This window comes from Mytilus edulis, chromosome 9, assembly GCF_963676685.1.
Source record: "Mytilus edulis chromosome 9, xbMytEdul2.2, whole genome shotgun sequence".
Classification (NCBI taxonomy): Eukaryota; Metazoa; Mollusca; class Bivalvia; order Mytilida; family Mytilidae; genus Mytilus; species Mytilus edulis.
The window spans coordinates 83886890-83901753 of NC_092352.1; the positions used below are offsets into that span (position 1 = coordinate 83886890).

A 14864-nucleotide genomic window follows, 5' to 3' on the forward strand; every position below is an offset into this window, starting at 1 on the left:
TTTTTTGGTGGATTTTGATACTCAATTTAGATATAAATTGTATTTTGGGTACTTTTTGTTACCAATTTGGAAAAAAAAATATGTTTAAGCTAAGGAACAAAACAACCCACTATCCTTTCCTAGAAGCAAAGTTTTTGCCAAATTCCTGTGTTTACGGTCTTGCTGCTTTTGGATTTCGTGATCAGTTTTGTTTGTTACCTTTATTTTCCTTCTCCTAATGGATTTTTTTGGGGGTAAATTACTAATGCCTTAATTTACCAACTGTTTTGGAATCTAAGTTGATAATTTTTCCTCTAAATAATATTTTCCTGTATGTAACCCCTTTCCTTTCCTCTATGTTGAGCACGTTTGATATATTTTCCTAGCTATTCACACTTTTAAAATAAGTGATTTAAACATAAGTATGCACTTTATTATTTTACCCCTAAAACCTTGATGAAGCAAATTATAAAAGAAGGGAAATAAATGACTGTTGATGCAGCTTTTATTAAATGTGATATATGTGTGTCTTTGTTAAATAATATTTATATATATCTAGGATGCAAAATGTGAGTTGTGTGAATTTGTAGTCCAGCTACTTGACCAGTATTTGGCCAGTAATAAGACAACAGCTGCTGTTAATTCCTCTGTCATGCAGATCTGTAATCTATTACCAGGAAGTTTAAAAGGACAGGTAATGTTTTATTGTACTCATCATTAAACCACCCAAACCCCCCAACCAAAGAAAAAAACACCAACCAGCTGTATTTGAACTTAATTTGTGCTCTAAAATTATTGTGGTAATTTTTGCTGTTGTTTTCTTTCATGAATGGGGGGAAATATACTAAGAATTGTAATGGTACTTTTTTTGTATTTCATTGAAATAGCACATAAGAATTAAATTAATAAAGTCAATATTGAAACTGTATGTATATTGGAACTGTATGAATATTGGAACTGTATGAATATTGTAGGAGAAATACTCTGATGGCCATGTAGGCATTGTGCATATTATATTTGTTTTGTTTTATTTTTGATTCAACTTTATCTGAAAAATAATTCAAAAGAATTTGAAAACCTTTTTATGCTGCTTAAAAAGCGTTGGAGTAGAAACATTCATGTTGACAATTGCCTAGGACTTATCATTTAGGTTTTTTTGGTTGTCTTATTGACATACAATATATATCTCCTTTTACTAAGATTTTGATAAAATGTATAACTAACTGAACACAACTTTTGGAAAAATAGCAAAGATTTAAAGTTCAATTGCATAATACCCAATAAGACTTGCATACTTAAGCGCAAAAAGCAAATGTATCTGTAACGCAAAGGAAAATTCAAAAGAGAAAGTTCCATATCAAAATCACAATCAAAATAAATGTTCAGGCAGTATTTAGATCTGATTTTAAGATATAAATCAAATTTAAAATCTATTGGGTCTCTTTTGTTTATTTCAGTGTATTTTATTTGCACCACAAGTTGTAACCATGGTAACCAGTGGAGTGGCACCAGAGAATGCATGTAAACAAGCTAAACTCTGCCCAGCAGTTAATGGTATGCCATAATATCCATTATACAGTTCCACACTTAACTATTGAATTTAAGATACTACAAATATTGACCTTTTTTCAAATTTCAAAATTGTTATGATTGGAAAATATTAAATTGAATTTGTTAAGAAAAAGGTTATTTTGCTTACAAAATGATATATTTACCGAACAAATTACAAAGTATTGCCAAATTTTAATGCTTTGAAAAAATATTTCAAGGAAAACTAGTACTTCAAATACATTTCACTAACAGTACATCATCAGCAGTATTCATCCTGTGATATAAAAAATATTTTTATAAAGAAGTTTTTAAGTTGATGATGTGACTGACAATGTCATTACCTATTGTTTCAATTAGGCTTTATACTTGTCTATTAGCTAAGATCATGTAGTTTGACGTCGTTGTCGTATTGTAATTTTCATGTAAAAGAGTTAGGAACCTCCTTTTATGCATTTATATAAATCCTTTGAGATAATGATTTTTCATTTCTAGGACCATTCTTCCAGAAAGAAATAACAGAATTGTCATGTGGCCAATGTCATGGTATTGTGGAGTTCCTCTTACCACAGAAATACAATCCTGAGGTAAATCTAATAACATGCAAACCACTATTTTTTATAATGTATAACTCTTTCACAAGAACTTTTTTATAGGTTTATAGGGGAGACCCATCTAAGATTTGAGGTTGTACATCATGTGTTTAGCTAGTGCTTCCTCAAACATGCATTGTAAGAGTAACAACATGTTGACTAGAAGTCTTCATAAGATTTGTGCTGCTGATTCCCTGACTATTGTTAACCATGATTTTGAGCTTGTATTATGTTAACCATGTCAGACATGTACATATCACATTGACATGTTCTTTATAAGATCATAGCAGTAAAAATACTCTCCCTCTACCATTCATTTTATACATTTTGTAGTAAATTACAAACAAGAAATTTTAAAAAGGTTTGTTAATTTATGATGTATTTAAAATTATTGTATGATATTGATATTTTTGAAAATATGTTATCTTTTCAGTTTGGTAATTTGATATGTAAAGCTGCCTGCCCAGTTGCCAGACGCCGTAGATCAGTAGACCAAACACCACAAATATTTCTGGAATTTATGAAAGCAGCAAAAATGGTAATGTGTATTGAAAAATATATCCTTAAAAAATCATATTCAAAAATAATTAATAAATATTATTTTCTGTCAAATATTTCTGTTTTTTTAATTGGCATACATTGAGGCAATTGTGTGAAATAATTTTCTTCTGTTTTTAAACTAGTTTCTTTTTTTTACATCCTATTGTTTTGACATCTTTGCTAACAGTTAACAATCCATCTAATCTTTATATTGCATCAACATGTTGTTGTTATATGCATTTAAATTAGCCACTAGACATTAATTCACTAAACCCATCTATTCCTCTGGTATTATTTTAAAGATTTTTCCACTGAGTTTACATTTTTGGAAAAGTTTGAATCCTTTAATCCTACATAAATTTATAAGAGCAAACAATAGTTTTCGACTTAATTTAGACTAAAACCTGGAGATGTGATTTATGTGAATGGATTATAGAAGCTATCAATGCATATGTACAGACCAATGTAACAGAACAGTCACTCGAGGACTACATGAATGATATTTGTCATTTTATGCCAGAACCATTTAAGGATGAGGTATGTTGAACCTGAAATTAAAATGTTTTGTAGATAAATATAAGAAGATGTGGTATGAGTGCCAATGAGACAACTTTCCATCCAAGTCGCAATTTGTAAAAGAAAAAACATTGTAGGTCAAAGAACGGTCTTCAATGGTCTTCTTCATTGTAAATTAAATGCTTTTTTTTTTTTTAAATCTAAAACATTCAGTACATACTGATTTATGTGTGGTAAATGTAGAACATTATTTTGTATAATTTAACCTGTATTTCAAATGGTATCACAGTAGTCCAAAGCAATCAGATTGTTTTGGTTTGGGAAATTGACTGTTAAAATATACATGTAAAAGTAATGTTTTTATCGTTTAATAACATGCTCCAATATTTGCAATCGGGTTATAATGTGAGGAAGTTAAAAGTAGTCTGGTCAGGTTAAAATTGAACAACTACTACTAAATGTGATTATCTATTGTAGTATTAAGTATTCAGGTGTGTACCATTTAAATAATTACTTTGATTGAGGTGAAAGTTGAATTTCTGCATGTAGAGCATATTAGCATTATATGTTTTGTAACCTTAATAATTGCCTTGCCATACCATAATTATATTTTTAACAATGATGATTTGTATCTGCTTTTACTATCTTTAGTATGTTTTGCTGGTTTATTTAAAAAAATATTGGTGTTTATAGGTTTCTTTGTTTCTCCATAACATGCAGAAATGTACTTTGAAGATTAAGTCTAATATTCAATATATGCAATTTTTGTTTGTAATTTATATAATTAGCAATGAAGAGTGCTTGACTCTAGTTTATAAGTTAAAGGTTGGAGGATGTGCAGGCAAATTAGATATACAGTTATAGATTTCCAGCCAACATGATGAAAACATTTAGAATATGAAACCGGTTATTAAGTTAAGGAGTCATATTCTTTAGAATTTGATTATGATGGTTATTGATAATTGTGAACTTTAGTATTGCATAAAATACTAACTCATATTTTTATTTTGGTAGTAATATTTTTTTTGACAGATTTCCTTAAATCACATTTAATAATTCAGGATACGTGAACATTGTGAAAAAATTGGAAAAGTATAAATATATATATATATATGATATATAAACACTCTTAAAAAATCTATTCTTACTTTGCTGGGTTAAAGTAAAGACTTTAGAGCTAAATTTGCTGCTTCATCTCTGAAAATATAGCATTTAGACATTGGCAGGCTTAAAGTCAAAATAATGTGTCTGAATAGGGTAAAATTACTTCTTTTTGACTGTTACTTTGTGAACTAGTACAGTAAAAATCTAGCTCAGCATGACAATCTAGTACAGAGATGCTTTAAGATTCATGTCAGATGAATTTGAATTTTGTTATGCTTTCTAATGCCATAAAACAAAAAAATAAACTAGCTGTGAATGTTGAATACTTTTTGATTTCTTAGGTCAAGTTCACTTTTAAAATAGCATTGAAAAAATAGCTATTCAAATTATATTGGATTACCAGGGAACACAGCATTTTATTATACTCTTTTCCCATTTATTATCAGTTAATTTGACTGTTTGAATTTTTATTGATATTTGCAGTGTATGAAGAGTGTACCAGAAATAATAAAAGAATTATCCCATGGATTTGATGAGGATGTTCTGTGTCAGCATTATATTCCTGATGAATGTAATGGTAGGTCTTTTTTACTCTGAAAAACAAATATCATCTGGTTTTAGTGTGTTGAATTGGTTACATCTGCCTACATGCAATCCTTATTGCAGCCGATTTCAATGATTGTGTAGGCAAAGGTAATATCTTTGGTTATCTTGCTTGCTAGCTGAACGGTGAAGTCATTGTTAGGTTAGGTAAACTACCCTGTTTTAAGAGTAGACTAATTCGACAGATAACCAATTGATCTGTCTGTAGAAATAGGCTACTTTTAAAGGAGGGTAGTATATCTTACCTAACAATGACTTCACGATTCAGCTAGCAAGCAAGCTAACCAAAGATATTACCTTTAGCTACAAACTAATTAAAATTCGGCTGTAATTGATATTTTATTTATTAGATAAAGGTTATTTTATACTTTTTTATTCATTCTAATTTTAGCCACTGGGGTCAAATAATGTGTGTACTACTTCTAATCTCATTTGCTTCAAGTTGGTACCAAACACCTTCACGAAAATTAATTTGGCTTGTTTAATTTTCATGAAATTTTGAACAAAATGTTTACTTTGACCATATGACAAAAATATAAAAATTTCAAAAAACCCTTTATCTGAAAATTTTTGTTGGACAAATAACAGTTTGAGTAACACCAATTTTGATCATGGAGAAGCTTTATATTTCCTAACAATAGAATGTAATTACAGTGACTTGACTGTTCGTGTTGCTCTCTGACTATTGCAACTCATTCAAAATTTTGACCAAATTGCAATTTGTTATATAAAACCAAACTGTTCAACTGGTCAGAGTTTTGTACAAACTGTTCAGTCAAAATGTGAAAGTGCAAGGCAATAAAATGAATTATACTTACTATCCTATAAGACTTTAACCCCACTTTATTGTTGTTGTGACATTGTCAGTCTAACAGTTTGTATAGATATATTATAGTCATTACAATGCAAAAGGTGAAATGTAATTTTGAATTGCTATAAAAATGTCCAAACTAAGCTTTCATATATTTTTTTCTTTTCAAAATTCTACTTTATTCATAAGAATCAGACATCATTTGAATTAAAACATCATATATTCGGTATTAAACATGCGTGAAATAACAATACGTTATTGATAGGTTTCCATGGGGAGATAACCTAAAACATTATTCTTTTGAATTCAGGGGTTAAGAAATCCACTAGCCCGACGCCCGGGACTGCAACATTAGACCTCGGGCAACCAAAACTTGTAACCCAATGTGCCCCATGGACTAGTAACAAAAAAAAATTTGGCATTTCTAAAATAGAAAAGGGGAAATCCCCTCATCACTTTTCTATCTTAGCCGATCAGTTTCGACTACGTCGTCCGGGATTTCCAGAATTTAAACTGATTTTGTACAAGTTTTTAATAGAACAAATAACTCTAGGTGGATCCCGTACTTTCAATATTGATGTGTCTGTACAGGGGGTGGTATTATACATTGCTTATGCAACCTGATTGTACCTCCTTCTGATTAATTTATTGCAATATAAATTCATTGTTATTGCAGCAAACTCTGAATTTGTAAGGCTTTCTAGGGCTAGCAGGTTAGTTTTGTTGGGCTTGTAGCTCTTCCAACAGGGCTAGTAAAATCCTGCTACCAATAAGCCCTGGACTAGTGAGCTATAACAAAATTTCTTAACCCTTGCTGAATAAAGACTTTTCTAAAGATAAAATTATTATCTCCCCACGAAATCTTCCTACAAACATATTGTGATTTCACACATATTTTGCTGAATATGAAATGTTTTAATTCACATAATATCTGATTCTTGTGAATATAGAAGACTCTTTGAAAGAAAAACTATATGAAAGCTTAGTTTGGACATTTTTATAGCAATTCAAAATTACATTTCACCTTTAGAATGAAAATGACTATAAAATATCTATACATACTGATAGATTTAATTTTCACATCAGCATAAATGTGGAGTTAAGTCTAATAGGATTGTACGTATGTTTTATTTTATCACCTTGCACTTTCACAACTTGCCTGTGGTTTTCTACAGCAGTATGTTCAAATTTCTGACCAGTTGAACAGTTTTGTTTTATAAAACAAATTGCAATTTGGTCAGAATTTGAATAAGTTGCAATAGGTGGAGAGCAACACTAACAGCCAAGTCACTGTAAAACGTTCAGCTGCTTTTTACAGATTTATCTCCCTGTAGTATTATTTTTTGTATGGTAGCTGACATGTGTGTGTCCATCTTTTATCTTTGATAATACAGTATGAGTTTTAATACAAATTATATTACACTTAATGGATTGACTTTAAGACAAATTATATTACTAATTTACCACTAATAGAAAGACATGTTGGGCAGATATTTGTGTTGTTTCGTTGCTTTTCTCTTATAGCTGATGTAACCCAGATTTGTTTTCTCTCAATCAATTTATGACTTTGGTACTGCAGAATACTACTGTTGCCTTTATATGTTGAAAAAGGTCATACCATTCATTTTTGCCATCAACAGTGACTGACTGTTTAATATCAATTAAAGCAAATAAAATGTCAAGGTGTATTATAGAATCATATTTTTCACAGGTTCTTTTGTTGCTGCATTAGACAAGCCAGTTGCAGCTTTCTTTGATGATCAGAAGAAGGATAAAGATGCACAGTGTGAAATATGTAAACAAATCATCAAATACATCGATGGAAATCTAAATCATGATAAGGTTTGTACTGAAAACTTATTTCTATTTTATTGTGATATTAGTATAAAATACATCAGAAATGCTCATTTTGTTAACTGGTTAGATGCAGTTTAGTAAGAGCTTTTTTGTACCGTTCAAATATCATTGAAATACTGTTAGTGGGTATAATTCTTAAACTGATCTAATCACAAACTTAAACAAACAGATTTGTCCCCAACCAAGCTACACTTGTAAACAGTATGCCTAAATCTGGCTACTGAGAATTTATCCACACAAGAAGAATATTTTTATAAAGCCATTTATTGACACCTGTAGGATGATCTTCAATTAATAAGGTTATTAAACCTTACAAGCAAGACTGCTTCATTTAGATTTTTTTTTATGTCATCAAGGTGTAAAAACTGACCTTTTTATCAAAAATAAAGAAAAAGATTTGATCGAAGACCTTATCTAAAAAGATATTTAACGCTGAACACCTTTGTAAGGAACTTTGTTTTAAAATATACCTTTGAAAATAATAAATCAACCAAAATTTTCATTATGAAGATTTTAGACCCATATTATCTTTTGAGCAACAACATTGGCCTTTATGCAGTACTATAAGTGTATGAACCTGATAAAACAAATATATTCCTGATTACAGAACGAAGTTAAGATGTATGTAGATGATGTATGTGAAAGATTACCATCACCAACAAATAAGGCAGTAAGTTTGTATCCCTTTATCAAAAAACTATTGGTGTCACTTAACTATGTTGAAAGAAAAGTCAGAAATCAAAATAATGAGAGAATACAAAGAATAAACAAAAAAGTCATATAGAAGACAAAAATGCTTTACAGTAGGGATATGGAATGTTAGCAATGACTTCAATTTGAAGTTATTGAAGTATTTTAAAGATACCCTTACAAAGATAAAATCTAAATATAAAGCACGGGAATATCGTATCAATTGTGAGATATATGCACCATATGCAGGTGCTGCTGGAATGTTGCTACTTAGAAATGAAAAGTTCACAATTGGAAAGCTGAAATCATCTCTTTTGTCGTAAAGTTTTGTTTTCAATAAATGATGTATTTCTACATTCCCTAATGATATCCGAAAAAAGGAGAAAAAGTAAAGCTATCTTAAAGAAATAGAATAAAATGCAACAATAGATAAGAAGATACCAGATAATGCTAACAACATGTCTGTTTTTTTAATAATTGTACTATGGTGTTTGCCATTTGAGGAACTCAGAAATATCACTATAAATGTTAAAACTGTTAATTGAACTTTAATTACTGTATGTAAATAATTTGTAGAGGGTATGCTTAAAGTTGTATTTTTGCTGTTTAATGATTCAATTGATGTTTTTAAAGTTACTTCCAATTATGTCATACTCTTGAAATATTTTCTTGTTGTTTTTTTTGCAGTGTAAATCTTTTGCTGCAACAGAAATGGAAGAAATCTTACTGAAGATTATCAACAAAATACTTTCTCCTGAAGATGTGTGTCATATGATAACTGTGTGCTAGACATATGAAAGAATCACAATAAATAACTTTAAATAATTTTGAGAAAACAAATATTCATTTCATGTATTCATTAAAAAAAAGTTTGTTGGCCAGTGTAACTATATTTAGACCAGAATAAAGCATTCTATTTGATTTCTTGTCTTGTCTCTGACCTATATTATTTGTGTTAGGACATAGACCAGTTCATATTAAACAAATTTTATAACAAACTTAAGGTACAAAAGTAACTGCACTAGTATTAAAGCTTTAACTTATTTTGTTTTTTCCTGCTTATTCAACTTTTTGTCAGCTTCAATCACTGTGGTAAATACTTTCAATCTGATAAATGTGCGTTTGGACAGTTGTAACTCATTTCTAAAAAGTCTTTGTTTTGAACTGTAAATAGACCAAAATTATAGGATAATCCCTTACTAAGAACATGATTTACATTCATTTTTCATAATTAAGGGATATCAAATCATACAATTTCATTGATCAAGAGCATTTTGCTATATTCTAAAAACTCATTATCGGTGCATATGGAACGCCACAGCTGTCTTATGTGGAACTCTGATATAACGTTATGTTGTTCTATTATTACTTGATGATAGTTTGTCTTTACATAATATGGATTTGACATTACGTAATGATGTTTTGATATAACTCAATATGGAATAGTTATAACATAATGATATTTCGATATTACATGATATGGTTTCATATTGACCTGATATAGTTTTGTCAATAATTTATATGGTTCTGTCATTACTCGATGTGGTTTCACCATTATTTAATGTGGTTATGTCATTAGGCAATGTGATTTCCCTGAGGGTATCACAAGCCCAGTAGTCAGCACTTTTTGTGCTGACATGAATTATCATTGATATGGTTACATTTATAAATTAACTGTTTACAAAATATTGAATTTTTGAAATACTAAGGCTTTTCTACCTCAGGCATAGATTACCTTAGCTGAATTTGGCAAAACGTTTAGGAATTTTGGTCCTCAATGCACTTCAACTTCATACTTTATTTGGCCTTTTTAACTTTTTTGGATTCGAGCATCACTGATGAGTCTTTTGTAGACGAAACACGCGTCTGGTGTATATACAAAATTTAGTCCTGGTATCTATGATGAGTTTATTTAACATTACTTGATGTGAATGTGACATAAGGTAATGTAGTTGTTTCATTACATGATGTGTTTTTTTTTATTTCGTAATGATCATCTGTCATTTCTTTATATGGCTTTAACATTACGTAATGATGTTTCAAAATTTGATGATTTTACACTGCATGATGTGTTGTAACAATGTTTTAAATTTTAACGAGAGAAATTTATGTATTACTGAAAAATTATTACACCAGGGTTTTCGATATCACAAACTAGTCAAAACATTTACTAAATTTTATCATCGGTATAAAGACATCATTCGTAAATATAGCTCAACATGCAGACTTCTAATACGTTCAGGTATTTCACATCCAATTTTTTATGGTAATATCTTTATAAAGCACAAAGGTGTCAGTATTCACCTCAGAAACTTACAAAACCTTTGAATAGACTTATTAAGAAGGGATATAATTACGATACTGTTGTCAAGTCATTAAAGATTGCATATTTTGGCGTTAATATTGAGTCACTGATAAGGTCTTTGCATCGGAACTAAACACATTTATTCTAAAAACAGTTGTTGGCATGACACGGGTTATGTTCTTCTCATATATGTTATGATGGTATGATACTAAACCCCTAACGGGACGGATTGTGCCTGATGTTCATATGATGAAATCATAATCTTTCAGTCAGTTCATTTTGTTTATTTTCTTTGGTTACATCTTCTGACATCAGACTCGGATTTCTCTTGAACTGAATTTTATTGTGCGTATTGTTATGCGTTTACTTTACTACATTGGTTAGAGGTATAGGGGGAGGGTTGAGATCTCACAAACATGTTTAACCCCGCCGCATTTTTGCGCCTGTCCCAAGTCAGGAGCCTCTGGCCTTTGTTAGTCTTGTATTATTTTAATTTTAGTTTCTTGTGTACAATATGGAAATTAGTATGGCGTTCATTATCACTGGACTAGTATATATTTGTTTAGGGGCCAGCTGAAGGACGCCTCCGGGTGCGGGAATTTCTCGCTACATTGAAGACCTGTTGGTGACCCTCTGCTGTTGTTTTTTATTTGGTCGGGTTGTTGTCTCTTTGACACATTCCCCATTTCCATTCTCAATTTTATTGTTTCATTATTTGATGTGGTCATGTCATTCTTTGATGTGGTTATCCCATTACTACTACGAGTTAAAACCATGTGATTATTTTGGAAAACATATGTTCTATTTTTAGACCGATTTCCATATGTCGTTTGTGTAATGCACTTTGGATGAGTACCACTATCCATTAAGTTAGTTCAAAAAGAAGATTTGGATTGAATTTTAGGGTTATGGTCCCTTTGGTTTTGGAATAAGGGGTATAAAAGGCACCCAAATAAGCATTTTTGTAGTGTCCAGACAATAATTGGTGGAACAGTGACTGTATAGAACTGCCTGAAATTGTATCACAAGGTTCCACACCACAAAAGGAGAAGAATGGTTAGGATTGAGTTGTGGAGTTATGACTCAATTTGTTAAGGAATTAGGGACAAAAAGGGGGGAAACAAGGGTTTCCTGGTTAATGGACAATTACTTAAGCTTTGTTTCTTTATGTTGGTACTCTATGATATTTGTTTGCTAGTTCCAGTATGATTTTTTTAACTGTTTCTGGGAACATCAAATACTGTGATTTAAATACATATAGTAATTAAGAAATTATTATTGTCTTGAGATAATTAGCTGTAAATTTATTTTTAGAAGTTACAATTAATTAATATTAATTTTAACAATGACTGTATGTCACATTTTATATTTTAATATTTTATGATGAATTTAAATGAGTAGTTATTGTTGCAAACTCCATTAGAATTTGAATTGAGATTATTTTTGAAATAAGGGAAAGGGGTAGGTGAACAAAAATGGGGGGAGTGGAGAATAAATGTCTTCCAAATATTTGTTTTGAGGCGATTAATATTCAACAGCATGGTGTATTGCTCAAAAGCAAGTTTATTAGACCACATTCATTCTGTGTCAGAAACCTATGCTGTGTCAACTATTTAACCACAATCAAATTCAGAGCTATATCAAGCTTGAATGTAGTGTCCATACTTGCCCCAACTGTTCAGGGTTCGACCTCTGCGGTCGTATAAAGCTGCGCCCTGATGATCATCTGGTTGACCTGTGCGTTAAAATATGTTTTGAGTATCTTCTGCCTTTTTTGCAAATTGATTCACATTTAATGAATATTGGAAATGATTTATCTTTAACTGGATTTATATAGGAGCCGTGCATGGCTAGATTTATATAGAAGCCATTCATGGCTAAATTTACATAGTAGCTGTGCATTGCTAGATTAACGTAGCAGCCATTCATGGCCAGATTTACATAGAAGCCATACATGGCAAGATTTACACAAGCATCACATGGCTGGATTTATAATACACGATGACCAGAGTAATTTTTAAAATTCATAAAAACAGAACTCCAAGGAAAAGTTAAATGATATAATCAAAACCTGAAACATATTAAACGATTGGAAAACAATTTTCATAATCCCGGCTTGATACATGCATTTTCTTATGTAGAAAATGGTGAATCAAACATGCTTTTATAGTTAGCTAAATTCTCACTTGTATGACAATCGCAAAAAAATCATTACATTGACAACAATGTGTGAACAAATAGACATACTAGGTGAAAATGTGAAAAACTAAGTTACTGCAGTTAATTAACATTGGGTTTTTAACCTTAATCCCTATAAACACAACTATTTAAACAACGACAAACAAAATGGCATATAGACATTAGGGTAAGTAATTCGACCATTTATACATGTTATAGGAATCGAAACAAACTTAAATTTCTTGCAAACCGTTTTTTACCCTTTACAACCAATCAACGCAGCTAACAATGTAACACTAGTTTAACGTAAATACTCAACTATTACTTTGCATTCAGTGCTTTGCAGTGAATATGGAGTCAAATATGGATTCATATTCGGTGTTTATGTCTGTCTGACAGGGTTTATATGACAATGACCTCCTTTTGAAAATTACAGTGTGAAGTACACATTGGAATTGGTAAATAATGACTACTTTGTCTTATTTTGTTTAAACATATCAAATAAATAACTTGCGTTGATTTACATAATGAATATATAGTTATCAAAGGTACCAGGATTATAATTTAGTACGCCAGACGCGCGTTTCCTCTACATAAGATTCATCAGTGACGCTCATATCAAAATAATTATAAAGCCAAAGAATAACAAAGTTTAAGAGCATTGAGGATCCAAAATTTCAAAAAGTTGTGCCAAATACGGCTAAGGAAATCTATGCCTGGAATAAGAAAATCCTTAGTTTTTCGAAAAATTTAAACTTTTGTTAACAGGAAGTTGTACATTTATAACTTGAACATTTGAAACAGGGTGCTGTTTAACTTTCAAAAAACCACTGGAGAGGTAACTGTTTATAAATTTCCTCGATTATACAAAATATCACATAAACTTATACCAAGCAGCTCATTTTTAATAATACAAAAATTTCACATTTTCGTAAATCATCATACAAAAATCATAAACAGTTTACAAAAACATGGTTCAATGGACAATGTTTAGTGTTTGTGGTTTGGCCTTTTCTCAACTATTCAATCAATATGACATCTATATGTGTTGTATGCAATGATTGTAAGATGTAAATGTAGGTCTGACATGGTTCATTGATAATGATTAGTGTATGTGATACTTGTAGTAAAAACTTTATAGCACCGACTTTCAACAGAAATTCAATTAAGGTAAGTCAAGTAGACAAGACATTTCAGCTCTCTGTTCCTTTATAATATACATATGCTTACCCTTCTAATGAGTATTGTTTGGGATTCCTGTGTCCTGATACTTAGTCTTTAGTCTTTTATGTAGGGCGTTTTGGGTCTTGAGGTTATTTTTGTTGTTAGTTTTTTTTTTTGCCGCGTAGGTGTCAGTTTTTCTTCCATGAATTTGAATGTCACTTCGTTTCGTTTTTTCTCTAGAAACAAGTGTGATACCCTTGCAACAAAATGAAAGCCATCTGGTAAGGCAGGTTCTTTATTCTGTGCTTGTCTTTTGTTTGGTAAGACTGAAATAAGTCATTGTTTTGATGATTTCATACTTTATTCAATACTTGCTGTGACACCTAGTTATAAATCTGCTGATAGCTTTTTAAAACTGAAGTGTTATGGGATGGGATATTCTCGTCTCATACAACCTCATATATGAAACATCCTAAATACAGCTCCTTGTACAATCTTTGAATGTGTTCAATTCTTTTAATGATTAAATGATGAGTAAAAAATAAAACTAACATATATGCAAGAAATAAATTTTCAGGCACTGTTAGGTTAGATTTCTAATTGTCTCTAACTAGGATAAGTCTCATTTGAGTCTTGATATCTCTCCCAACTTCTTTTTTATTCAAGCACCATTCATGAGTCGTATGTAGGATAAACGCACATGGTTTTGCTATTTAATTATGAGCATGTTATCTCTGGTAAGTGTGTGACCATGCTATATTCTTAATTGCTTAGGTAGGAGAAAGAATGGTGTTGACCATCAAGTTTAAACATTTAAAGTGAAGTATATTTGTCAGTAAATGTGGAACGGTCTATGGTATGTCATAATAAAGCATCATCGGGAATACATGTACATGTTCATTAGTGTCAATAACATGTAGTTTATTATTTATGTCATCTACTTCTTTATATATATAAAACTTAAGACTAAGAGGAG

At 30.7% G+C, this 14864-nt stretch overlaps 2 protein-coding genes across 4 annotated transcripts in view; one reads left to right on the plus strand and one right to left on the minus strand.

The window, feature by feature from the left end:
- Positions 1-9162, plus strand: part of LOC139489200 (uncharacterized) — a 66657-nt gene extending 57495 nt beyond the window's left edge. For all 3 annotated transcript variants that reach the window (XM_071275386.1, XM_071275388.1, XM_071275387.1), the window contains 9 exons: positions 539-673; positions 1437-1533; positions 2023-2114; positions 2554-2658; positions 3057-3197; positions 4764-4857; positions 7406-7536; positions 8159-8221; positions 8929-9162. In XM_071275386.1, coding sequence (XP_071131487.1) covers positions 539-673; positions 1437-1533; positions 2023-2114; positions 2554-2658; positions 3057-3197; positions 4764-4857; positions 7406-7536; positions 8159-8221; positions 8929-9030 — 960 coding nt within the window. In that variant the 3' untranslated portion in view covers positions 9031-9162. The remainder of the gene's footprint in view (positions 1-538; positions 674-1436; positions 1534-2022; positions 2115-2553; positions 2659-3056; positions 3198-4763; positions 4858-7405; positions 7537-8158; positions 8222-8928) is intronic.
- The window catches only part of LOC139489204 (WD repeat domain phosphoinositide-interacting protein 2-like), a 124849-nt gene that overhangs the window by 73524 nt on the left and 36461 nt on the right, over positions 1-14864 (minus strand). The gene's annotated exons all lie outside the window — the stretch shown is intronic.